This window comes from Apium graveolens, chromosome 4 (genome assembly GCF_009905375.1).
Source record: "Apium graveolens cultivar Ventura chromosome 4, ASM990537v1, whole genome shotgun sequence".
NCBI lineage: Eukaryota > Viridiplantae > Streptophyta > Magnoliopsida > Apiales > Apiaceae > Apium > Apium graveolens.
The window spans coordinates 300,766,450-300,793,225 of NC_133650.1; the positions used below are offsets into that span (position 1 = coordinate 300,766,450).

At 34.9% G+C, this 26,776-nt stretch overlaps 2 protein-coding genes across 3 annotated transcripts; one reads left to right on the forward strand and one right to left on the reverse strand.

Moving 5' to 3' along the window:
- The first annotated feature begins 14,178 nt into the window (after positions 1 to 14,178).
- Positions 14,179 to 18,783, forward strand: LOC141721394 (short-chain dehydrogenase ptmH-like). Its single transcript, XM_074524315.1, has 3 exons — positions 14,179 to 14,608; positions 16,225 to 16,384; positions 18,158 to 18,783. The coding sequence occupies exons 1-3, from the start codon at positions 14,251 to 14,253 to the stop codon at positions 18,492 to 18,494; spliced, it is 855 nt and encodes a 284-aa protein (XP_074380416.1). The 5' UTR covers positions 14,179 to 14,250; the 3' UTR covers positions 18,495 to 18,783.
- A 913-nt stretch (positions 18,784 to 19,696) lies between these two features.
- LOC141721395 (uncharacterized) lies at positions 19,697 to 23,675 on the reverse strand. 2 transcript variants are annotated; one of them, XM_074524317.1, is made up of 8 exons: positions 23,640 to 23,675; positions 23,435 to 23,528; positions 22,843 to 23,090; positions 22,397 to 22,555; positions 22,105 to 22,261; positions 21,797 to 21,939; positions 21,639 to 21,674; positions 19,697 to 20,581 (listed from the first exon to the last, which is right to left on the reverse strand). In XM_074524317.1, the coding sequence occupies exons 2-8, from the start codon at positions 23,508 to 23,510 to the stop codon at positions 19,811 to 19,813; spliced, it is 1,590 nt and encodes a 529-aa protein (XP_074380418.1). In that variant the 5' UTR covers positions 23,511 to 23,528; positions 23,640 to 23,675; the 3' UTR covers positions 19,697 to 19,810. The 2 variants fall into 2 exon arrangements, with proteins under 2 accessions (XP_074380418.1, XP_074380417.1); XM_074524316.1 differs by lacking the exon at positions 23,640 to 23,675 and having other exon boundaries at positions 23,435 to 23,633.
- Between the last annotated feature and the right edge of the window lie 3,101 nt (positions 23,676 to 26,776).

The window sequence follows — 26,776 nt, forward strand, 5'->3', positions numbered from 1 at the left end:
GCAATGATTCTGCGAGTAGTGAGCTAATTACAATCGTGAGAGTTGTATTGGAAGGGGTGTTGAGATTGAGTACCACTAATCGGGTCGTGGTAGTGTATAAGTTATCAGTGATAGACTAATTAAGTAGAGTATCTACCTAGTGAATAATTATTCTTTCTTATCAATAGAGAGTCGTATTATTATACGAGGAAGGTTGCGGTGCGAGCATAGAATCCTAGTAACGGTGATATATAGAATGAGATCCCAAATTCGATTTTCGATGTCGAGGGAGTTTCAAAGGTGATTGTGTATAAGCTCGAGGAAGAGCATGGGTCCATAGAATGATGGACGGAATAGAAATATTTTGGCATGGGAAATACGATGCTATAATACTTGATGCTGATATAAATACGTATATGTTTTGTTCTCCTATGACAAACCTCTATAGTTCAGAGGTAGGTTCCAAGCCAGATATTTTGTGGCAGTATATTTTTTTCATATATACACTTCTCTTCAATTCGTTCTTTTCTCTTCTTTTCATTTCAGGTAAGCTGAGAAGAACAACCCTTCCAGAAAGGGGAGGTATTGCCGAATGACTATCTATCTGTGTGATAGAAGCCTAGTAGGATACCATCTATTGTTTAATTGCTTGTCAAGTACTAAAGGCTGGCCACCTTCTGTACTAACTATGCGATATAACAAGTGTTCATGATCATAGTGATCTCTCAATAAATTCTTTTACTTCTATATGAAGGATTAAGCTTTCGAAAATAGAAACAGCTGAAAAAGGAGTAATAAAGTTGTGGTAGTATTCGGAATGGAAACACATTCGTGATACTAAGGTTGGCATGGTTATTAAAAGGTTATAGAACGCTAACGAGCAAAAGTATAACCAGTATAATATTAGGAACGGAAGGTAGTAGCGATTACGAACTCGAAAAGAATGGGTATTGAGAAGCAGAAGCTCTAATGCTAAAAGCTATAATGAGAGTCTGTGCAATAGACTTGAAAGAAATTGGAATGATCACTTAACACGGATTGAGTTTTCTTACGACAATAGATCATATGTCAGTATTGAGATATCGCCTTATGAGATCCTTGAGGGAAGACAATATCGATCTCCCTTATGTTAGGATGAAGTTGTAGAGCGCAAGATCCTCGGACCAGCAGTGGTCTAAAGGACCAAGGATATGATAGATCTAATCAGAGGACGGCTGGTAGTAGCCCAAGATGGACATGACACGAAAGGACAAAGAGTATGAAATAGGGGACCTAGTAATGTTATAGGTATCCCTTGGAAAGGATTGATGAGGTTCGGAAAGAAAGGAAAGCTAAGTCTACAATTTGTTGGACCCTTGGATATATTAAGACGTTTGGGAAGTTAGCATATGAGCTAGCCCTAACCCCGAACATGTAGCAAGTCATAACGTGTTACACGTATCAATGTTAAGAAAGTGTAATTCGGATGCCTATTAAATAAGGGCATATGAGCGCATAGACATGCAACCCGACGTAACCTATATGGAGCAACCAGGAAGGGTTATAGATTGAAAAAGGAACAATTGCTTAGGAAAAGGGTTATCAAACTAGTCAGAGTTTGATGGTAGAACCACAATGTGGAAAGATTTACTCGAGAGTTAGAAAGTGCAATGCTAAGAGAGTATCCCTATTCATTTTCTATTTGATTCCAGGACGGAATCCTTTTAAGGAGGGGAGACTGTAATAACCCCAATTTTTGGAAATTTTTGAAACCCTTATGAATAGTGTTTTTGCTGAATGAGAAAACTTTTCATGTCACACTATGTAGGGGTTCTGATATGGATATTCTGAGATTTTATTAGTACTTTATATGGGATATAAGTGTATGTAAAGGTCGTCAGAATCCAAATCCGAACACTTTGATTTTTCCCGGAAATCCACTAGATACGGAAAGAATTGAGTATAAGGTAACAGGATAAAAAGGATTTAAATTAAAGGATTATAAGAGAGGATCATAAAAGGAATACAATATATTGAGAAAGGTTAAGGGAACCTAAGTAATAAGATCCCGGGTATGATCCCTCAAACGATAAACGAAAACGAAAGTTAAGCGAACCGTATAACAGATCAGCGGTCATTAGGCAAACGATTAGGAAGTTAATCAAGGGGATTAGTGGGGATGATGTCATCCAACCAATAGAAAGAGGACAAGGAGGGGAGGATGACATCATGAGGATGACACAAGCATGACATGGGAAGGAAGGAGGTGTGGTTGAATGAGAACCACACAAATTCAAGGGCAACAAGGTAATTGACTAAATCAAACACAAAAACAAAGCAACCAAGCCAAGTAAAATCATTTTTCATCAAAATCAAAAAGAAACCAAGGCATGGTTCATCATGCTCTCGGCTTTTTACTATTGCAAATGGGCAAGAATTCAAAAACTCAAGATCCAAGCCTCCTAAATTGGTAAGATAATTCCCTAATCATCTTCATGCTTAGTTAGGGCTATATCATGAGTTTAAGCCATCAATTCCTTCTCAATCTTCTTCATTTAATCAAAGAAGAAGACAATGAATAGTGTTTTCAAGTTTTTAACTTGAAGTTTTTCTTGTTTTCCTTGAAGATCCAAGCATTCCTAAGACTTCTCAAAGCTTCTTAAGGCTTCCTAGCTCCTCCCACCACTTCAAGGAAGGTATACCATCTCCAAACCCTAGATTCCTATGTATTATAAGATGATTTTGATTAGTAGGATGATATTGTAGCTTGTTGTTGTGATTAGAGTTTGGGATTTGAAATGGTAGTGAAATGGAATGGTAAATGTTGTGGTTTTGATTAAAAGAACTTAAGTATGATTAAAGTTAAGCTTAGGCATAAGTATGAATGATTAAATTGAATTGGTTGGGGTTGTTATGATGTGATAAGGATGGATGTTGGTTGTATGTTGGATTTGAGGTTGGTTTGTGGTTGGTTTTGAATGGTTTAAAATTGGGAAATCGCGTAAACATAGCCGTCGTAACGTCCGATTTTCTTTAGACTGTTTTTGTGCATAACATTAGGACCCGAGAACCCCCTGCTAGATTATGACCACTGCCATGTTTAGATAGCTCATGTTACGAGCTTCGTTTTGATATGTAGTTCGTTCGATTCCGATGCACGGTTTAGGAGAAACGACCGTTTCAAGTAACGGCGTTTCGCGAACGAAACTTTTCCCCTCGCCTTACCTTGAAACATAGGTTAAAGACCAAAAAGGGTTAATTAATGTATGAAACATTTATGTTAAGTGTGTTAGGCAGTTGGTAAGACACTCGCGAAGGAATCGCTTTAAAACTCATAAAGGTTAAATTATTAAAAATGGCGGAGCCGAGGGTACTCGAGTGACTTAAGCAAATCAGTAAGCGCAAAACGAGCGTTAGAGTCTGAGTTGGTTAGAGTATAGATTTACAAGTGACTTTGGTTTAATTCCAACTTACTTGTTGCTTATAGGTTACCAGACTCGTCCAGAGCCATTCGTAACCCCCAGTCGCTCAGGCAAGTTTTCTACCCGTTATAACTGTTGTTGTGATGTAAATATATGTATATGCATTATCTTGTGATAAGTGCATGATTGTTATTAGCAAATTTTGTGATATATTGGAGCATGCTGATATGGTATATATGCATGTCTGTTTCGTAATCTGGTTATCTATCTGTTGATTTCGATGCTTATAGTTGCATAATACCTATGCTAGAGATAAGCAGTAGTTGCGTGTACCCTTAGTATAGGGACCCAAAGGTCAAAACATTTTCTAAAATCGGGAGTCGAGGATCCTGAGTAGATTTTATATGTATATATATATATATATATTTATATATATATGTGGTTATAGTTTTCAAAACTATTAATCGAATAAGGTTTATTCGATAACTTTATTTTATTAATGACTATTATCTTGAATATTCATTCGAGGACTTATGACTCCTTTATATTATTTATTGAATATTATCTTGAATATTCATTCGAGGACTTATGACTCCTTTATATTATTTATTGAATATTACTTGGATATTCATTTGAGGATGTATGACTCCTTTATTTTATTTAATGAATATTATTTATAATATCCATTCGAGGTATTATGACTCTGCTTATTACTGAAATATATTCTTTATTTTATTAAAGAATAAGGTGTCAATAATCAAACTTATTTTTGATTATTCAAATAAAGATATTACTTTCGTATAAGTATATCCTTGATTAATTGCTATTCATTCAAGTATAAGTTTTCCAACTTCTACCTCAATTATTCTTTATGGGAATATTATTTAAATAATAATATTCAGATATTTCTTTCATATTGGGACTGATTTATTTTATTAAATCAGCATTACTCCAAACATTCTTAAAAATGTTTTCGAGTCTTCAAAATGAATTTAAAAGGTAGAGAGGATCCCAAAACTTGTTTCCAAATTCAAGATCTTCCATTTTAAGGGGACTTGAATACTCGCTCAAAAATCTAAGGGATCCGGCTTTGTGGTGTATTTTATATTCGCAACAAGGTTGCTGTTTTGATGAATGAATTGATTACTTGCCCAATGTTCGGGAAGTAAGCCCATCTAATTGAGTCGGCATAAGCGACAGGCCGGGGTACGGTCTATCAAAGTGTAAGTGGCTGGGTGGCAGTCCATCAACGCGTGAGTGGCCGGGTAACGGTCTAGCGCGAGGTCCTAATGCGGCCAGGGTGATGACCGGTGAGGAATTCATCCATCTACAGTAGAAAAGGTTACTTATTGGTATCTTTGCCTGATCAGCAAGATATCTGGTTTATGCCAAAATTCTTTTCCTTCCAAATTCATTGGATATTGCAACTCTGTTCATACTTTACATGACAGAGGTTTTCAGGAAATGTATGGGAGATATATATGAATATATTTATATATCAGGACTTAATGAAGTATCTCGTAACTTCATTATTTATAATGATATTCAAAGATTGAATCTATTCAAATCTTGTCTTGTAGTCTCATCTATGTGATGAACCTTTGAAACTGATTATAACTTGAACGGGGGTAGTTCAAGTAGTATTTGGGAAAGATATAAGTATTTTGGGGTATCTTGTAACTTCATCTTTTAAACTTATATCTAGTTAATGATTGTCTTATGAATGACAAAGATTTTCGGAAAAACGTTGAGACAAGGTTAGATATATGAGATCACCTTGCAACGATATTTTTTATATATACAGTTATAAACTGGAACTCTGTGTGTATTATGCATGGAAGAGGACTTCCCATATTTTGAAAAGTATATATGTATATATATATATATACTGAATATTTTGCGACTTCATCGCATTAAGATATCAACTTGGTTCATTTCTTTTGACCAAGACTTTCATGAGTGCTATGAGAAGGCTCATATATTGTTAATCATTATAAATATTATTTTGGTGGGCTTGCTGCTCACCCTTGCTTTATTTCTTCATCACACAACAACAGTTAGGAAAGATGGTCAGACTCCAGCAGACCCAGCGCAAGCGCGTGGGAAGCGTCCCGCGTCTTCCCGTTGATGTTGTAGCTGCTATAGCTGCAGAGGTAGATCTATTGTAGATCAGACCATCTACTTTTGAGAATCAATTATGTATAATTATAACTTCTGGCAGATAATGGCAATTAACTGTAAATTTATCAAGTAATCATTTTGGGTTGTAATAACTTTTAAATTGTGGATTCAAAGACTTGTACTTATTTAAATTTTATCTCTGAGACTATAACGGGTTGTGGTGTGTGTTAGTGTGGGGTCACAACATAAGGTTATTATTATTAATTAAGTGAAGGGATATTGTGGAAAGAAAGACCGTGACGACCCGGATCCCCGACCCCGAATCTGGGGGTGTTACATTGATGATGTCTACTATAGTGGAGAACATGATGACTTTGATATTTTTGACATTCCCACTGAACCAGTCTTGGAAGATAAAGATGGTTTCTTTGAAGCTGAGGAGAAAAGTGATTTTGGAGAATGGGAAGAGGAAGCTCAAGTGGATCCTGTTTTTGAGAAAGAGTTTCAACAGCAGCAGTCAGAGTTGAAAAGAAAAGAAGCTGAACTCAAAAAGGTATCCCAGATCATTGACATGAGGAAAAACATTGAACGAACAGAAACTCTTGAAAAGCAACGTCTTCATGACATTAAAGCTAAAGAAAGGAGAAGAGATGTCAAGCTGAAGATTGGTGAAAAATGGGATGAAGCTAGGAGCGTACTTGATATGCCTCAGCTGAGCACAAACAATGATAGGCAGTTTCTACATCTTCTTGACAAGTTGGAGATCTCTAATCCAAACGATGACGTGTACATGAATGCTATCAAGACTGAAGTCTCAAGGATCACAACTGCCTTTGACAGATCTCTAAATGAAATGAGCATATTTGTATATTGTCAGAGCGAAGGATCTTTCAAGGTATCACTTCATCTGTTTGAGAATTGTTCTTTATCAGAGATTTGGGTTCTTCTCAATAAAGTCAAAAGAAGCTCAGAATTGAATGAAGTTCTTCGAGAAAGGCTCAAAGAGTTTGCCAGCAGGGCTAGTCCTCAAGTGGTCAACAATCCTCATCAGGTAAGATTCTTTAAGTCTGACTGTCTTCAAATCTTCCAGCTCGATTCATAATCTCTTAAAGACTACTCTGCTAAGCATCTTGTCTGGATGGAACATCACTTAAGAACTGCCGGATATTCATCCATGTTGAAAACTCAAGCAGCTGATCTGATTCAAGCTTATTGTGAAAAGAATATTAAAAGGTACAATCAGTTCAAGAATAAGCTAAAGTCAGTTGGAGTTCAACCAGTCAGACCAGCCAGCTTCACCTCTGAAAAGGATTGTGTCTTTGACAAGGAGTTGCTTCAAGATTTGGAAGAAGGTGAATTCGGAAGGAAAGACAACTGAATTCAATTAGCTCAAAATTTAATGTAATATGATTAGAGCTTTATGAATAAAGATAGACTAATGTAGTTATATGTTCAGTCTAGAGGAATATATATCTTGTATTCACTTGTAAATTTCTTTTGGAATCTGGAAAATGTTAAATATAATCCAGAACTTTTCTGCTATTTACTTTGCATTATTGTTTATATCTTTTTCTTATTTGTTACTTGAGTTATCCTCTAGGTATTTGTTGTTATTGTCTAACAAACAAATAGGGGGAGATTGAAAGGCATATGTCATAGCCTATTTATTTATTCGAGGATTTAACTCAACTCAAATAAGGATGTAACAAGTAAATAGTGGTTCTATCGTCAGAGAGATCTCTCAAAGTAACATTGTTCATCTACAGACTTGAGGACTTAATTCACTGGAAGAAGCTCAAGAAATTGATCAAGCCTCAGTGATATAAATCAAGATTGTGGATTTAATCAAGTGACAGAGATCTCGTCAGGGTATCAATTAATTACAGGGATTTAATCTGAAGAAAATCAAGACATGAAGAAACATCACAGAAGTTAGTCATTCATGAACCAGACTGTACATCGAGTGTCAATATTGAAGTGGTGAAATGGATTCATGATTTTCAGAAGATTGTCAGAAGAATGGTTGTTGTTCAAGAATAGTATTAATTCTCTATTTATTTATTAAGTCGTATAATTTAATTATGAAAATAAATTATATCTGCAAAGATTAATTTATTGATTAATTGGATTAATTGATTAATTAATTCTGAATTAATATTATGGTTTTTCAGAATTGATTTTGAATTTAAATTCAAAATTAATTCAGCAAGTCAATCTTTTGTATTAGTATGACAATCGGTATGACAATCAATAGTCATACCGAAAGTCATGCCAGTTCATTTAGATTGTCTTGCCGAAAGTCATGCCAGTTCAATAGATTGTCCTACCGAAAGTTCTACCAGTTAAAAGGATTGTCTTGCTGAGCTAACAGGATTGTCTTGCCAGTTAAATCAAGGATTGATTTAATATAAAAGCAACAGCTGATTTTCAACAGACAGTGCATTGAATATCAAATATACAGAAGAACACAGAAACAAGAAAACAGCAGAGAACTTATTGCAATTTCTCAGATCATTAATTTCTAGTATTCATTGTTAAATCTAAACCACTAGAAATCCTTTTCTTGTTCTTGTGTAACTATCTAGCGGATCAAAATCCCTAGAACTTAATATCAAATTGCTTTTAGCATTTGATCATTTTTATTTCAAAAATAGAAAAAGTTCATGTCGAATTTATTCTAGATTTGGAATAATTTATTTGAGATTAATCCCTTGTAAACGATACCGTCGTTGTAACACCTTTCAAGTTTAATAATAGTTTTATTTAACTTGAATTTTGTTTCACTTTTTTATTCCGCATTTTATTCGATTAAACGGTATTGTTTGTATTCAACCCCCCTTCTACAAACATATTGAGACCTAACAGAGATGATGAAGGGAAAGAAGCCAAATTTGAAGTTCTTTCATATTTATGGTTGTAAGTGTTTTGTTCTCAAAACTCATCCGGAGCAGTTGACCAAGTTTGATATGAAAGATGATGAAGGAATATTTGTAGGTTATCCGTTGACTACAAAAGCCTTCAGAGTTTACAATCTGAGAACAAGAACAGTCAAGGAATCTATACATGTATCTTTCGATGATAAGAAGATAATAGTTCTAGAAGATGCAGATGACCATGACAAATTGAGATTTGAAAATGAAGTACCTTATGCTGAACTTTTAAATCCTGACTCTGGTGCAGTAAGTCCTGATATCACTCAAAGCTCTGAGATTCCACAAGACAGTGGAAATTCTTTTGACATTGAAGCATATGTTGAGGGGGAGCAACATAACTCAAATCCAGAGACTACAACAAGTGATTCATCTCAAGCGACATCAGTAGAAAGATCATCAGACTCAACTTCCTTAAATTTTGATGAGTCAAATACTGATAATATTGGGAACACTGATTCAGGGGAGCATCAGGAAACAACAGTGGTACTACTCAAAGAAATAATAAAGAATTCATGGATCAATGGGAGGTTCGTCTTCAAGGAGTCAACTTCCATCTGCAAGAAAATGGTCTAAGTCACACACACCTGACTTAATCATTGAAAACCCTGACAGTGGTATAAGAACAAGAAAAACCACTCAGAATGAATGTCTCTACCATTCTTTTCTATCTTAAATTGAACCTAAAAAGGTTGAAGAAGCTCTGCAAGAGCTAACTGGCTCACATCAATGCAAGAAGAGCTCAATGAATTTGAAAGGAACAAAGTCTGGACTCTTGTGCCAAGACCAAAGAACATATCTGTAGTTGGCACAAAGTGGGTGTTCAGAAACAAAACTTACAGTGAGGACATTGTTACAAGGAACAAAGCAAGACTGGTTGCAAAGGGTTACTCACAACAAGAAGGCATTGATTATGATGAGACATTTGCTCCAGTTGCAAGGCTAGAGGCAATAAGAATCTTTCTTTCCTATGTTGCTCACAAGAAGGTTAAGGTGTTCCAAATGGATGTGAAGAGTGCATTCTTAAATGGAGAACTCGAAGAGGAAGTTTATGTTGAACAACCTCCAGGGTCCATTGATCCAAGGTATCCAAATCATGTCTACTTACTGGATAAAGCACTTTATGGACTAAAGCAAGGTCCTGGTATGAAACACTTGCTCTATTTCTGCTAGAGAGTGGTTTCACAAGAGGTACAATTGATAAAAATCTCTTTTATAAATACCATGGTAAGGACTTGTCATTAGTACAGATATATGTTGATGATATCATTTTTGGATCTACTAATGATAAACTTTGTGAGAGATTTGCAAAGCTAATGCAGTCCAGGTATCCAATGAGTATGATGGGAGATTTGAGTTATTTTCTGGGGTTACAAGTCAAACTGATTGATGAAGGAATCTTCATAAATCAATCCAAATAAACCAAGAATCTACTCAAAAGATTTGGAATGCAAGACTGCTCAACTGCATCAACTCTTATGGCCACTGCAACCAAGTTAGATTTAAATACTGGTTCTTCAGTAGATATAACTAACTACAGAGGTATGATTGGCTCACTCCTATATCTGACTGCTAGTAGACCTGATATCATGTATGCTTCATATCCCTGTGCAAGGTTCCAAGCTGACCCTAGAGAACCTCATCTATTAGATGTGAAAAGAATTTTTAAGTATCTCAAAGGCATCATGAGGGATTATGGTATCCTAGAGATTCAGACTTTAAGCTAATTGGATATGCAGATGCTGATTTTGCTGGATGCAAAATAGACAGGAAAAGCACTTCTGAAAGCTGCCAATTCCTTGGTGGCAGATTGGTTTCTTGGTACAACAAGAAACAAAAGTCAATTTCCACATCTACTGCAGAAGCAGAATACATTGTTGCAGGAAGCTGTTGTGCTCAAATTCAATGGATGAAGAATCAATTACTGGATTATGGGTTAGACTATTCTTCTATTCCTATATATTGTGATAATCAAAGTGCTATTGCAATGATAGGATATCCAGTGCAGTATTCAATGACTAAGCACATCAGTATCAGATACCATTCTATAAGGGAACATGTGGAAGCTGGTATAGTGGAATTGGTATTTGTTCCAACAGATCAGCAAATAGCAAATATATTCACCAAGCCTCTATGTGAAGCTACATTCACAAGATTGGTAAATGAATTGGGAATGATTTCAGGATAGTTCTCAAACTCTGATAATTAAGTCTACTGATATTATTGAAGCATGGTATCTTATTATTTGTCAGTACTTGTTAGATACCGATTCCTATGCTAAATGTTGATGCCATCATAACATGCAAATTATGCTAAATGATCTTATGTGAAAATTGCATGTTGAACTACTGATTATGCTTATAAACTTTGTTATTAGTTAAACTTGCTTTGACTGATAGTTTATGTCAGTAGTTGATAAGTCCTGATAATTATGATTACATGCTGATAATGGTCAAACTTTGATTGACTATTTTTATGAAGATATTATTTTAGTCAGTATTGTAATTACAAGGTTGAAGTTTGCCTCAGATGGAAATTTTTCATGGTTACATAAGTTTTTGCAAAGAGTAAGGTTTTGAAACACGTTCGTTTAATGCATAACTTTATTCTCGGGAACACATATTTACATGATTACTTTTATAGTCAATCATATATTTCCATGTGTCCTATTAAACTGAATGTGACTAAGTTAGTGGGAAAAGTGTTGTATAAAATCAATTTTGATTTTAGATAATACTTTAGTTATCTTCGATATCTTCTTCATGCTACTTTACCCTTCTCAAAGTCGTAAACTCTGAAACCCTAAATACTGCTCATAGATCTTTCTTGAAAAATTAACCATGACTTCACCTGCTGCTTCTAAATCATTTGATTATGGCGGTGCAAAGTTTGTGACTAACAACTATTCATCTATTCTGTCTAACGACGGCGTGAAAGTTGATTTTCACATTTTTCAGGACTTTCTTAGATCCAGTGAGATTAGGTTTGCTCTCACAGCTCCACCCACAATCTCTGATGACCAGGTGCTTGCTATCTGGGGGAATGGAGTATTTGATGATGGAGGAGCCAATGGATATCAACAAGGGTTGTAACTCCTCAAACTGTAAGGGATGCATTACAGTTTCCTTCTTATACCTCCTACTCAGGACTGGTAGGTGATATTGAGATGAGGAGATTCTTCACTGAGATTGGCTATGACAAGGATTTGAGGAACCTTGGTCAATTAAAAAGAAATGGGTTAAGAAAGGAATGGAGTTTCTTCTTTGATTGCATCACAAAGGCTTTCAACTACAAATCTTCAAATTTTGATGCCTTGCCCATTATGACACAGCAGACAGGGTACTCTCTAATTCATGGTTTACATTATAATTATGGTAGAATAGTTTTGTCTTTTATTGGTGATAGGATAAATTCTGATAGATATATAGTATATTATGCTAGATTCTGTCAGTTGATTTTCAATATTATTTTCCTAATATCCCCATCCCCTCTAATCAAATAGTGTCAGTGTTTAAGTTGACAAAAAGGGCTTTTTCCGACTTAATTTCACAAGATGAAAAGCGGTTGAATTTAGTTTCCTTGAGATTACCATTGATTGTAAGAAACTTGTTTGTCGCAAGACTTCCTAAGACTTATGGTTTGCTTAACAGTCAGAGTGCTAAGCTGCAGGAAATTACCATTGGAAACCCCCATATAGCTCACCCCAGCACAACAACTCAAACACAAATCCAAATACAAACTCAACCACCAGAACAATCTCAAAAAGAAGCCACCTCAGGTGTCTCTCAAAAGACACTTGTTATAAAAAGAAAGAAAGAATTGGCTAAAACAGCTATAAATACTGTTGTAGCTAAGTCAAAAGATGAAGCATCTCAAGTTCCTCATTCTTCTAAACCCTCAGAAATTGTAAAGAGGAAACTTGTACTTGCTGGATTAGAATCAAATTCAGATGAGGACAATGCTACCTTATCTTCAAGATTTCCAAACCTTTTGTCTGATTCTTCTCCGAGACCAGTTGTTCCATCAACTGAAAAAGACACAGCTGCTAATACTGGTGCAAATACCAGACCAAAAAAAAAAGGAGATTGGTCAAGGTCTATTACAATCAGCACTTACTCCAGATCAAACAGGAAATTGCTGAGGAGACACAGAATGCATCAAATCCAAATTCTGACATCCAATCTACTGCTGAGGCGCTGGTAGAACTGTCTGAAACTCCAGTCAAGCAACATCACAAGAGAGCAAGGGAAGTCTCTCATGAGCAAGTAGAAGCTAGTGTCAAAAGGCTGCAAGGGAAATGACTTATTTATATGACTTGATTGGTGACTTATAGATATCTTGACTTAAAATATTTTTCCTAAAACATATATATTCAACTGCAAGCTTTTTCACCTTTTCTCTGAGGCATGATCTTATTGATCTTCTTCCAGAGTTTATTCTTAGGCTTGAGACTGTTCACAGAAAAATATTACAGTTTGATCTTTAGCATTTTTACAGACTCAAGTAATATAATACAAAATACAGATTTAGACTATCATTTAACTAAATTTTAGGGTTGTTAATATGACTTAGTCTTGTTATAGTACAGACATGTCTTGCACAACACCTCTCAAATACGGAATGCATGCAAGTTAAATATTCAAGATTATCAATCAACAAACGATCTATTCACTAGATTGGAAAGTCTACAAAGCAGCTGGAAGAATACAAAATCATGGGCCAAGATTAACTGACAATGGATAGTCACAGACTTACAAGATAGTGCAAAGATTTACTAAGCCAAAAATAGAAAGAATCAGGGAGTGCTTAGAAAAGGGTTTAGTACGTCTTATTCCATGTTGTGTAAACGAGTGTTTACTAATCTATAAAGTAAACACCAGCCCTTTATTTTTAGTAGTAACAAACAAATCTAAATTTTTTTTGTATTCTCTCAAAAAAGAAGCCGAGTTCTTATATTTTTAAAAACACGGAATTTGTAGAAAGGCTAATTTAATTAATACAAATTAAGTGAGTATTGAAATATTGTGCTTGTTGTCTTGTTTTTGTTTAACACAATATTTGTGCAAATTAGAAATGCTTTGTTCACCAATATCCAAACTGTTTAAAAAAACTAAAAATCAAGAAAACACATTCACCCCTATGTGTTGCACTCAATAGCTAACAGTGTAAATATAAAGGACATTGTTGGAGAGGAGCATATATTAAATTATTATGAAACAATATTATATATTGTATTTAAAGTTTTTGCAGGTATAAACTTGAACTTGCATATTTTAACATCTTAAATTTAAATTAAATTATAAATTGTCAACTTATAAATATATAATTTTGATTAAAACACATTTGTTTAATAAAGAAATATGTTAGTATTGATTTCAAACTTTATAGCCTTAAATTCAAAACTACTTTATTTATATAAGAAAATATTAGTATCAAAGTAAATTTAATTTAAAATTAAATCAATAATATACGCCCAGCTTGATGAACATATAATTGTTAGTATTAATAATATAAATAACTAGCATTAACGGTAATCAAAACATTATTTAATAAATTTGAAAAACATTTAATAAATATGAGGATGTAGTTGTAATTTTCATTACTGCATAAAAAAAAAACTTTAGTGCAAATAAAACTTTACTATTTTAGCGTTACCCAAAAAAGAAATGTTTTTGAATCACGGACCCACGAATATATTTGTGTCAGACTGTCAGCCATATAAAAATATCCGCCATTTTAACATCGTTTCAACACTGACGTACGCGTACCTATCTATCTATCTATCTATTCATAAACAAATAAAATATCTTATTATTATTATGAGTCTGCAAAACATGGATAAAGATGAGCAGCAGCAAGTAGTTATGATCACCGGATGTTCCACCGGCGGCATCGGAAACGCGCTGGCACGCGCCTTCGCCGCCGACAAGTGCCTTGTAGTTGCCACAGCTCGTTCTTTATCTTCCATGTCTGATCTTGATTATGATAATCCTAATTTTTATCTCCAGGAGCTTGATGTTTTGTCTGATCAAAGTGTGTCAAATGTTGTCTCCAATGTTGTCGGGAAGTTCGGTAGAATTGATGTTGTTGTTAATAATGCTGGTGTTCAGTGTGTAGCTCCTCTTGCTGAGATTCCCTTGTCTGAACTTCAACATACTTTCGATACTAATGTGTTTGGTACTATTTCATCCCCCCCATTTACCCCTTTTCGACTTTATTTATTGTATCGTATTTAGTTTCATTTTTTTGTTTATGATCTGGTCTAGTTTTATTTATGTGTTAAGATTAGGAGCACATTGTAGCTATAGTGATTCTATTTGATGCATTTTGTATTAGGGTAATTTATTGTTGTGATGGTCTCCGTTATTTTTGTTAGAATTAGGGGGATCTAATTGGCATCCACATTGAAAAGTGTGTTCAATTTGATGATGATATTTATATGGTTTTTCTTAATGCTTATACAATGGTGGACTTTTGGAATATGTATTGGTTTTGGTCTAATCTAAATGCTAATACAAACAATGCCTTCGGTTATGTTTTTGGTGACTTGAATCTAAAAGTGTGGCTTCTTTTTTTCTGCAACTATAGTGGTGTCGACCTTTGAGAGCATTTGGCTAATTTCCCGGGGACTGTGCATTGGGTGTATCTCTGCACAAGCTTCGGTAGAGTTGGCAACATAGATCATGTGATCTTCCTACTCTTAAAATGGAAATACCCCTTGAATTGGCAAGAAACACGTCTGCGGATTTAATTCATATAATTCACCATCTATATTGATAAATTAGGATTGTAGAAACTTAAGCTTTTGTTACCACTTGATGTAGGACAAAGGGTGGTTAGGGGTTCAGCAATCAAGATATTGATGTAGAAACATAGATATCTAAGATATTGATGTAGATATAAGATTTTGTTGTAGAAATGTAAGCTCGTGCTACAATTTTATATTGGACAAGGCGTGGTATCCGCAGAAAGTCGGCAAGAAACACTTAATAAATCTGCATAGTTACCTAAAACTAGGTGAATAAACAAAATCTTCAAAAAACAGGAAACAAACCCTTTCATTTTTTAAATAATACCTATTACTTATCTACTACAATATAAACTATATTCACTAAGATTCCTAAATAAATAATATAGTTATTATTTATTAATTGGAGAAGTTACTTATATTTAAATTGTAACATAAAATAATTAACTATTTTTTTGTTTTATGCTCAACATCACATGGCCATCATGATCCCACCACCTTCACCAACACTGTGTTCTCTTTCATTCTCTTTACTTTGCACCAAAAAAAACAAGTAAACAAACGCTCATTAAATCAAGTTCTCTTATGGAGAGGTAGAGTGTTGATGCTGGACTGTGTTATGCTAATTAAATAAACTACATAAAGAATAGAAATTTATCAAGATTTCGGATAATGTGCTGATAAATTTGGGCCAGTAATTGCTTCAGACTTGTGAATTAGGTGCAAAAACAGCGATGGTTGTGTGTAGTCAAACATTTTTGAAACGGACGTAGCAATTATGAAATTGGTGCCTGCATTCTTCAGAAGTGCAGAGAATTCTCGTTGTATTTAACATATTGATCAATCAATGTTTCTTCTTTAACCGATTTGGACACGTGCATATCTTGACTCCACAGTTAAGACTTCAATATTGAAAAGAATTGGGGTTTTATTTTTAGTGTCAGTTTCACAAAATAATGCTGAATGCATGACTATTAGGAACCATCTGTTCTGATATTATAAACATGGCAAGTTTAATTTATTCCTCCAATCATGTCATGTATAGGTGCCATCAGAATGGTTCAAGCTGTAGTCCCTCATATGGCATCTAGGAAGAAAGGAAGGATCGTGAACATTGGTAGTGTGATTGCTTTAGGTGCTGGACCATGGTCAGGTGCTTACAGTGGATCTAAAGCTGCGTTGCATTCTCTTACCGATACATTAAGGTTTGCCAATTGCACGCACTTATGCAATATAAATTCTATATGTCTGCTTAATTGCAATATCTATTTTTCAGCAACCTCCACGACCCCTTAAATATTTTCACCGCGTTACACTGGTAGATACAGTTCTTATAAATTTCATTTCGTTTTTTCTCTGTTTTTCTTCCTATGCCTTCTTTTTGTTAGATAATAAAATATCTTCCTTTTCATTTCTCACGTAAGTTCTGAACTTCTTCCGACCTTTTCCTATTTTCCCAGCCGTTGGTTGCATTTTCATTTTTTAAGACTGATATGAAACTATGCAGATTGGGAAAGGTAATCTCTTTCATCTTTAATTGCATTAGGTCATGGATTTGTCGCTTCTTTGAAGTCTTTATGAAAACTTAAAGTATTGTTTCATCAGATTAATATGATGTCTTCTCCTACAAATAGAATTGACTAATTGAGTATTATTATTGAAATAAAGATTGTGATGGACTGGTAGCTATCATAGGTTTCGTAAAATTTATTGTCAAATGCAAAATCGCAAATCACCAAATGTGGGTGGACACATTTTGTATATAACCACCTGAACTTTGAATCATGTGGGTAAATTTTTCCGCACTCTGCTTATGTTTACCAAACCAAGCTAAATTTTTTAATCCAAATTATTCTTAGTAATTATTGAATTTAACTTTACACGCTATTGGTCCATTGGTATGAAAATTTGCAACACGAACAATTAGTTGGTGTCCAATTGAAGTAGAACTAGTTTCCTTTGAAGTTCGAAGTCTTATCCAGGCTACAATGTTCTTCTCTTCCCAAATGACGAGTATAGGGTGGCTACCTTGTGGTAGGCTGTTAGCATTTTTAAAAAAATTCTTATTGCTTGCTCTTTGGTTGTCCTGTCATGGTCTGGCAGTTTGGTTTCTACTTGCTCAAATTGTCATCTGGAAAATAACAAGTTCTTTTATTCATCTTCCTACATAGAAACCTCCGATTTTCAATTTCCTAATTTATGCGATCAAGAAACTCTGATGAAGAAGATTTCACAATTATCATATTATTTCCAAAGTTAAAGAGGAATTGAAAACTTTAAAAGGGTGAGAAGAGGTCAAGTGATGAAGAATCTTATGAGCTTATGTACTTTTGAATAGGACAAAAAGAGGTCCATTTAATACTAGCTACTCAAACTAAAGGTCGGGTGAGATCTCAGCTTATTTTGTTAATAAACTATTTTACACTGCAACGTATTATAACTTTAAAGGGCTTTTCTTTGCTGTGGAATATTCACAAGTCGTGGTCAAGATACAGTATCATATGTTTTATCTGAATTCTAGGAATTGTTACACTTTTGCTTGGTACTGCCAGTGGTGCCTCTAGTTTAGCCATGTATGGGTTTTGGTCCACTTGGAACTAAGTAGTGGCTTTTGGAGCCATTTGCTTCATCAGGAATTTATCGGATGGCCCAACTTCTTAGGATTAAGGTTGTAAAGTTAACAGTGCTTGGTGATAATATGTAACAAAAATGGAACCCACATGAGGTAAAGACTAAGATATATTAAATTACAGCCGGTGAAATACAGTATAACAAACTTTGCCAAACCAAAGATTTTGAATGCAGTTTATTGGATACGTGTTGTCTAGTATTTACTCATACAATAATAAGTATAATAATAGTTACAGTCTTCTCAATAAGCTATGATCACCTAGCATATGGATGTTAGCACATTTTGCTGGCTTATATAAAAAAAAGTTTCAATTGTAATAACGTTGTGTGATACATCTCTTCTGCAGATTGGAGCTCAGGCCTTTAGGAATTGATGTAATAAATGTTGTCCCAGGTGCTATTAAGTCGAACATTAGTAATGCTGCTATAGCCAACTATAGTCGGATGCCCGAGTGGAAATTATACAAGCCATTTGAAGAAGCAATCCGAAAAAGAGCTTACTTCTCGCAAAACTCAAAGTCAACCCCTTCTGAGGAGTTTGCTAAGAAGGTGGTTGCTGCAGTCCTGAAGAAGAATCCACCGGCTTGGTTCTCCTCTGGCCAGTTCTCAACGATAATGGCAATTATGTACCATCTGCCAATCTTTATCAAGGATTTTCTTCTGAAAAAGGCAATGAAGTGTTGACGTCCTGTTGTTCATATTTTAATCCCCTATATGGTGGCACAAAGCAGGGAAGCAATCCCAAACGAGATGGACGAATGATATAGAATATAATTTTACATATTTAGTTGGGGGCGGGGATACAACTTGTTTTCTCTGTATATTAAGGTTTTCAGATGCAATGTCCATCTTGGTGGTTTTGCTTTTGCTTGTGCTTCTGTTGCATCTTTGGTTAAACTGTGTGGTTGGATAATAAACGAGTAAAAACTTATACCGGTTTTGTATAAATAACCATAAATCCTTGATGTTCCAACCTTCCAACTTCGTCTGGGCGGGTCCTGAAATTTTTTAAGCTCCAAGCGATATTTTTTGGTCCCTACCAATAACATCAATAAAAAAAACTTGAATCGTGATAAGACTCGATCAACTTTAACCTCAAAAATTTTATTTTCACAAAACAGAATTCTACAAGCAATTGTGATGTTGAATATTATTCTTTCGGCACTTTCAATTAATTATATATCTGAATAGCCTTTTTTTAACTTTAATGGGTAACACTCACAAAGAATTCTCAACTTAAAAAACAAAATTTCTCCGTCAATATCAGTAAAATTATTATGTTTCAAAAAATCTTGTGCCCCTAAATAAAAATATTTGTGCCCATGAATCTCTATACTCGCTTGTGCTCAGGGCCAGTTCTCAACTTCGTCGTAAAATTTTACAAAATATTACTCCCAACTTTCTTTGATCATTAAGCCTTCTCTTTCCTTTCCCCCTAGAAACCAAGTATTAGGATCTACAGACAACCAAATAATAGAATATGTAATAATTTCGAAGTAACATAATTGTCCATTAGACCAGTTAATATTATGTTCTCTGTAGCTACATCTGCAATGAGTTTAAAGAAAGTTATTAGGATTGCTTGAATCTTGATTATATTGGTTCTTTGTAAAGCATAGATATTTCAAATAATCTATTTTCTTTACTATCTAAACTACAGATTTTTGCATTTCGGTTTTTCTCTCGATCTTCATAACTCCAACATTCATCTACTACCAACCCCAAGTGTTGCCACTCTTCTCGAGGCTTTTTGCATAAAAAATTACCAGGAGAGTTTTTAAGCTCTTTTTTTCAATAAATCCTTTTCACCTACACTATTGAATCTGTAGTAGCTCTACAAAATACATGTACACACGGTCACAGTGTCATGTCGCTATGTATCGATCTTTATGGAAAAAACAAAAATTTGTATTGCAGGTCTACAAAGAAAAACGTTCGATTTTCCTCTACATCTAAACAGTCTCAAATTCCGACTTTCGGTTTACTCAAGTTGGCTAAAGTCACTGTTGCTGATGAGGGAATGCATAATACACCATACCAGGAGATTGAAGAGGGAGGTAACTAGGAGGTGGTTGCTGATGCATTGGTATGTGATTTTGTTGCCCCAATGCTGACTGCTGATGATTTATTGTAAAAGATTGCTGCTGGGGTATATGGACCATAGGGTTCATCATGTACGATGGAGCTGGAGGCGGCGGTGCAGGTGTCATGGGAGGGCCATTACCATAACCATATGATGGCACGATGGTACCCGACCGTTGCATGTACTGCTGGGAAGGTGGGTTACTAAATGAACTATATTGGCCTTGTGAGTTGGGCATCTGACTCTGCATACTGGGTTGGGGTATCATAACCGAATGATGGGGATTATTTGTTTGAGCATTGAGGGGTTGTGTGGCCATAAAAGCATTGGGGTCTGAAACAGGATATGATTGCTGTGGATATGAGATGGGGTTGCTGACTATATTGCTCGGTTTGGAAGGGATCGAATTAGACAATGTAGAGGTCTTTGTTCGCCCGGCTTTTTTAGCTTCCTCGGCTGCAAATGTGGAAAGAACAGAACTCATAATATATTGAGAGGAGCTAGAGGCTGCAAGCCTGTCTGCAACTTCTGCTGCAATGGCTGCAGCTGACTTCTTTGGTGTTTGCCCTTTCGCAATGGCATCTACCGCTGGTGGGGTCGCAGTTGATAGTTTAGTATCAGCCACATAATTTTCATCATTGAGATGTCTCCTCATGCTGGCAGCTTCCTCTGCTTGTGCCTGTGCGACCTGAAAAATCATTCCATTTATATCATTATAAAAGATTGATAATGCACTGTTTGCAAAACTCAAACCGATGGACGTGATTTTATCTTCGTAAATAGAATACAATAAAGAAAAATTGTTCCTGGGTTATATAAAATGGATTAAAAAAATTGACCATTTTCAAAAAGTCATTGGAATATCGTTTGGATATCTAAAAGTTTATTTGGATGTAACATGAACTGATACACTGCTATATATATAATTATCAATAATCTGAAAGCATAAATGCTTCAAAAGCATATGTCAAGCAAGAGCTAGGGCAGCAATGACGACAAGACAATAACAGTTTCATGCTAGGTAGCCACATAAGTTTCAAGTACATAGGAGGTATGACCAATTACTACAACTTGCCAAGGGGGTAGGAGACAACAAAACTATGAAAACTTTACCTTCGGGTCAAGGTTTCAACTACTCAAGCAGTTGACTACTGATAAAGATGGACAAGAAAACAGTATAACAAATGCTTGCAAAAGTATACAGTTTTGCACAATCTAACAGATCGCCATATAGATAAATTTAAAAAGGGGTGATACTTGACACATACACATTGTCCTATATATTTGTCCAAAAAGAGACATTCAAAGAAAATTTGCATACCTCTGTACCCCTTGAGTTTATCCTTTATACATTCCGACCCTTTTAATTTATTCCACTTCTCCCTAACATGAGTCTTGAATTCGGGTTAAAATTTGGCCGAAAACTGTGAGATTTTCAGTTTTTTTTTTTATAGAACACAATTTGAAACGATCAATTTCTCAATTGTTTCGAACACAATGATTACCGATCTATCTAAAATTCGTGGCAAGGGTATAGTGGGTACAGATATTTTAAAAAAGGTCGAATTGTATACAAGCACAAACATAAATGGCGGAGTTGTACAATGGACAAAAATAAGGGTAGTGCCAGAAAAATATACTTTAAGGGTTTATGTGTCCAAATGGTTCATCCGACCATCAAAGAGACAAGACACTACTTAAAATAATATGAAACTATCTCAAGTTCTAGGCATCAAGGCACAGACCTGTATCTGTGTCCGGACATTTTCCAGTTCAGATTCCTGGTACAGGAAAAAAGATAAGTTAACACAAGCTTTCAACAGCATAACCAAATTGATTTATATACTTCAGACTAAAAAAAAATCAGAATTGCCTTTGTCAAGAAGAATAGCTCCCTAATTACCTGTTCACTCAATGCATTTCGTAACTGTGACACAAGGGCCAATCTATTTGCTTCAACAACTGTAAGCTTATCAATACACCGATTCAGTATATTTTCGTCTTCCTCCAGATCTTTAGCTAAAGACTTTCTCTTAGGATCCTTAGCTGGAAGAGGGGGGGGGGTTTAAATCACGATGTCAAGAATATTATAGAAACGTGGAGAAAATGTTAAAGGATGTTAACATTACGAGCCGATAGAACCAATTTGGAAGAGCAACAACAATATTTAAACTTTAAAAACATGGTTAACTTAGCATAATTGCCTCCTACCTTGGTTTAGGGCTATGTCAACATCTTTTTCCATCTTTCTGACACAATGGACAGCTGTCTTGCATTTATTTATTTCCTCATCTTCAGTTGTATGTTCATTGACTACCAAGTGAAATGCTGACACTATCTTCTCTGCTGTTCCCCCAATTGTCAGTTTCTTGCATTCAAAACTACACAGTTAGAAATACCAAAATGCGTTGCTAATAAAAGAAGTATGTATATCATTAATAGCTAATTTTACTGGATTTAGAATGGAAAATTGGATGAAAAGCGTGATAGATATGGTCCTCACTGTTCTTATGGATCGCGAATCCCTTTTCACAATTGAGACGGAACGAGAACGTTTTTTGCTGAACTCTAATGGTTGAGGTGATCCTTCTCCAAGCATCACATCCTTGATGGTGCTTTTTGTACGGGAACCAAACACCCTCCTCTGTTCCCATATATTAACCTAGCAAAGAAATTAGCAGATAAGCTTACTATGCATTTATGAACTATCAACTGCCACCTGAATATAATATGATCCAAATGTATTGGTAATTTGGGATTCTGAGGACGTGGGTGCATGATTTTTTATACAAAAGTGAATTCAGCTATAAGTTATATATACTAGTATTAGATAAGTTTTGACAAGTACAGCCAGATACGAAATTAGCATATGCTCGAACTCAATCAATATTTATACGCTAACTAAGGGCCGTTGATAAATTATAACGGATGGAAAAGAACAGGCCGTACCAATTTGGAGACCGTTTTCTTCTCATAGTCACCGCCTTTCTTCACAAGCTCTTTAATTGCCGCAGGGAGAACCTTCCAGAACTCAGTGACAAATTCATTTCCTTTCCGCTTGCTATTTTGCATGATATCATTAGCAAGATACAGCAACGGAACTTTGTGAACCATCTCTAAATTGTGGAACTGTTTACTCCATGTTGAAACAACCAGGTCTGCTTTGCTTTGGTGAAATATACACCAATGTGATAACGCTAACACAAAGTTAAGAAAACAAATCAATACAAAAAATACCAAGATCTCACTAGCTATTGAGATTGTATCCAAATTTTAACTCTTGGGTATCATACCTAAACTGATAAACAATTCGAGAAACCTAAATACGATACAAACTTGTAATCAATCACAATAAATTCATACTAAATCAATAATTTAATGGCATGAAATAGAATGTTCAATTCGAAATAATGAATCATCAAACACTAAATGAAATGTAAGAATCTATAAAATAACTAACAAGTATATAGTACGAGATTAAATAAAGAGAGGGAGGGGGGAGAGAGAGAGAGAGAGAGAGAGAGAGAGAGAGAGAGGATACTTTCGATGCATTGCTGAGTGGTGTTAAGCTTGGCGAGCTTGTCTGCAAGTATCTCCTCACTGAAAACGCTATTCATCCTTCAAATAAATTAAATCTGCAAGTAAAAATCACATCTTTTAACGAAGTTTCATGAGATTTCACTTGAACAAGATTTGGGGATTTTATCAAACCCTGGAGATTGGTATTTTTGTTAACTTATACATACAGTGAGGTCGGTGTATAATGCATCTCCCTTTTTGAATTATTTTGTATCAGCAAGAATATTTATATTATTTTGCTCTTGAAAGGAACATTTGCCTTGTGTTTATGGACTTAATTTTTTTGAAAAAAAAATTAATTGTTTTTAGAATTAAAATTTGCACGAAATAATACTTAAATATTAATATTTAAAACAAATATTTAAATAGAGGGAAAAATACAACTAACTAACCAAGTACCTTAAGTACCTACTTTTTTGAATCTAATCGCAGTTGACTACAAAATCATTCGTAAAAAAAAATTAAAAATCATATTTTTTTCAATTAAATTATTATTATAGCCAAAATTTGGTATCGAATCATTTCCATTAAGAACGGGTTAATTGAATCAAATTGGGTCAAAAGGAAAAAGGATGACTAATTAAGTTTTAGGCCGCAAAACATGAGGCCACAAAGCATGAGAAGTGGACGCGCCCTTATTGGGTGAGATACATGATATGGACAGTTTGAAAATAAGATTGCAGTGCAGGAAGAAATGGGTGCATCCAATAAAGTGAGGACGCGTGTCCTCCGTGAGGACGCGTCCTGAAATGAAGGATATGAATTATCTATATTTTGGGTCACAATTCAGGAAAGAATATGTGCATTCTACAAGGGAAAACGCATTCTGATCTGGGGAGATGCATGGTTCTGAATTTACTGAAACAGTTGGGCTTGTCCTCATCCAGGACAAAGCAAATGAAAACAAGTACAGGACAAGGTAAGCATGGAGGGAGCAATAGAGGATTACTTTTACTAACATATTTATTGCAGATGTCCTTTGAAAAATTCCCTACTTGAGTCGGTCAAGGAGCAGGATGTCCGTGAAAAGTTTAGAGGCCTCGAGGGATATGCCTTGTAACGCCCCCAAATCCGGGGTCAAGTGATTTGGTCGTCACGATGAAACCTCAATCCAAAATAACCTGTTAAATCAATAAATAAATGTTAGCGGAAGATATTTATCATTTATGACCCCAAACTAATTCAAGATCTTTTAAGGTTACAGTTCTAGAAACAAGATATCCAAATTCTATAAATAAATTTTTCTTTTTCTTTTAAAACTCTTTTCAATAAATTTCAACTCAATACTAAACCCACTAGTATAACTTCGAAAAGAAGTATACTAGGCTCAGCTATACAATACACAACTATAATATAATATAATATAAACAACTTTATATAATAGAACTTACACTAGTCCACAAACCCTGAACCAACCACCTTCCCAAAAGCTTCCTCTTTGCTTCCTCGAATTACGCGGCTAAACAGCGCAAACTAATCCTCACTGGAGGTTAAATTTAAAAACAGGCAAGTATGAGCGAAAGAAATGCTCAGCAAGTTCATTATAGCATATATAAGGTCTTTTGATATAAAATCGACGTCTGCATAAGAGCAGAACATTTAAAATCATGATTGTTGAACCAGAAAATTTTATCAAATAATCGGATAATTGTTTCTCACTGTATTCAAAACTTTTTTTCATATTTTCGAGCGAAATGCTTCAGCAATACTTTGAATCTTGACGAGAATAAAACTCGTAAAACAATGTGTACGGAAATATCGTAAACAACAATAACAAGAAACAATGATTATGGAATGAATCATAAACTTTATTCAAAATCGAACTCTTGATATTAATATTCATTTTGTTGTCATATCAAATTAGATATCAATATGAACTTTGATGCTCACAACATCTCATACTGAAGTCAACATCAATCATCTATACTAATACCACCTTTGATATTTTATAACAACCTAAATATCCACATCAAGCAGAAACTGAATCAAAACTGTATTTCACCTTTAATCCAAAACAGAAACAGTTGATAAATCATTTATTCTATAATTATCAAAACAATTTAGAAATAATATTTTAGATTGGAACCAATTATATTTCATGATGTTCCTGATGATCAGTCACGAAACAACACCGGTATCCCGCAGCCATATCGTAAATATAGGTACTACCCGTATCCCGCAGTCATACGGTACCTATAGGGCGCCAGAAAAGGCATATATTCGCCTTGAAAGATATTACAGCTGGACCGATATCTCGATCACCTACGCTGTAACCAGTAACCATTCCAATCTAAAAACCTTTTTATTGAAAAGGAGCCGACTCAATCGACATCCTAAATAATTTTATTCCCCCATTCACTTGGGCAGGAATACTCGCAACAAAATCATATTTCTCAAAATCCAAAACGTTTATAAATCTAGTAATTTGATAAGTAAAACATTTAACTATTCTGAACATATAATAGCATAGGGTACTTGCATGATAAGCATTTTAATTCATCGATATATAAAACATTTATCTATTCTGAACTGAGAATAGGGAAAACAATACTTGCATAAGCAGATTTAAAATAAATATCACTTGAACAATAAGTGATGATAGGGATACTTGCCTTTGAGTTTTTAACAGTTAGTCACACTCGCAAAGACGCATCTATTCTGACATTTTGTCACAAAACATCACCGTCTTTATTCTACTAATCCTTTGGTCTGCTGCTTATCCAGTGCTGCAAACCCAATATTCCATACTATTCAACTCTGGTCTTCATCCATTTCATCTGATCCTGATCGTTTTGGAAGACTCGTATCTATAATTAGAAAATCACATTTTAATCGTCCAAACGATAAATACTCGACGAACTGCGCGTCAAAATCCTATCGTCTACCCATACGATAGCCCACACATAAAGAAGACAGTCAAACACAAGACCATTGACCCACGTACGCACGTAATTCATATAACACGTAAGCACATAATCCATATGACTCAGTTCGTCAAAAGATTCGACTCGGTACGCTTAAAACTGAAATCGGGTCAAAATATGATTTATCGATCAATAATCGACTCAGAATGACTCACAAATCAAATGGCCTTTCAATACAAAAGAAATTAGGTCTTGAAAGTATTTTTATTGAAAGCGGAATATTTTTCTGAGTCTATACGCGTTCGTTTCGTATTAAACGGACAAACGGTTTATTTATTATGAACAAAATAAGGATTAAATGGAACTAAATCAATTAATAATAATATTAATTAATTTTTAAATATCAAAAATATAATTTTTAAAACCTTAAAAACAATTTT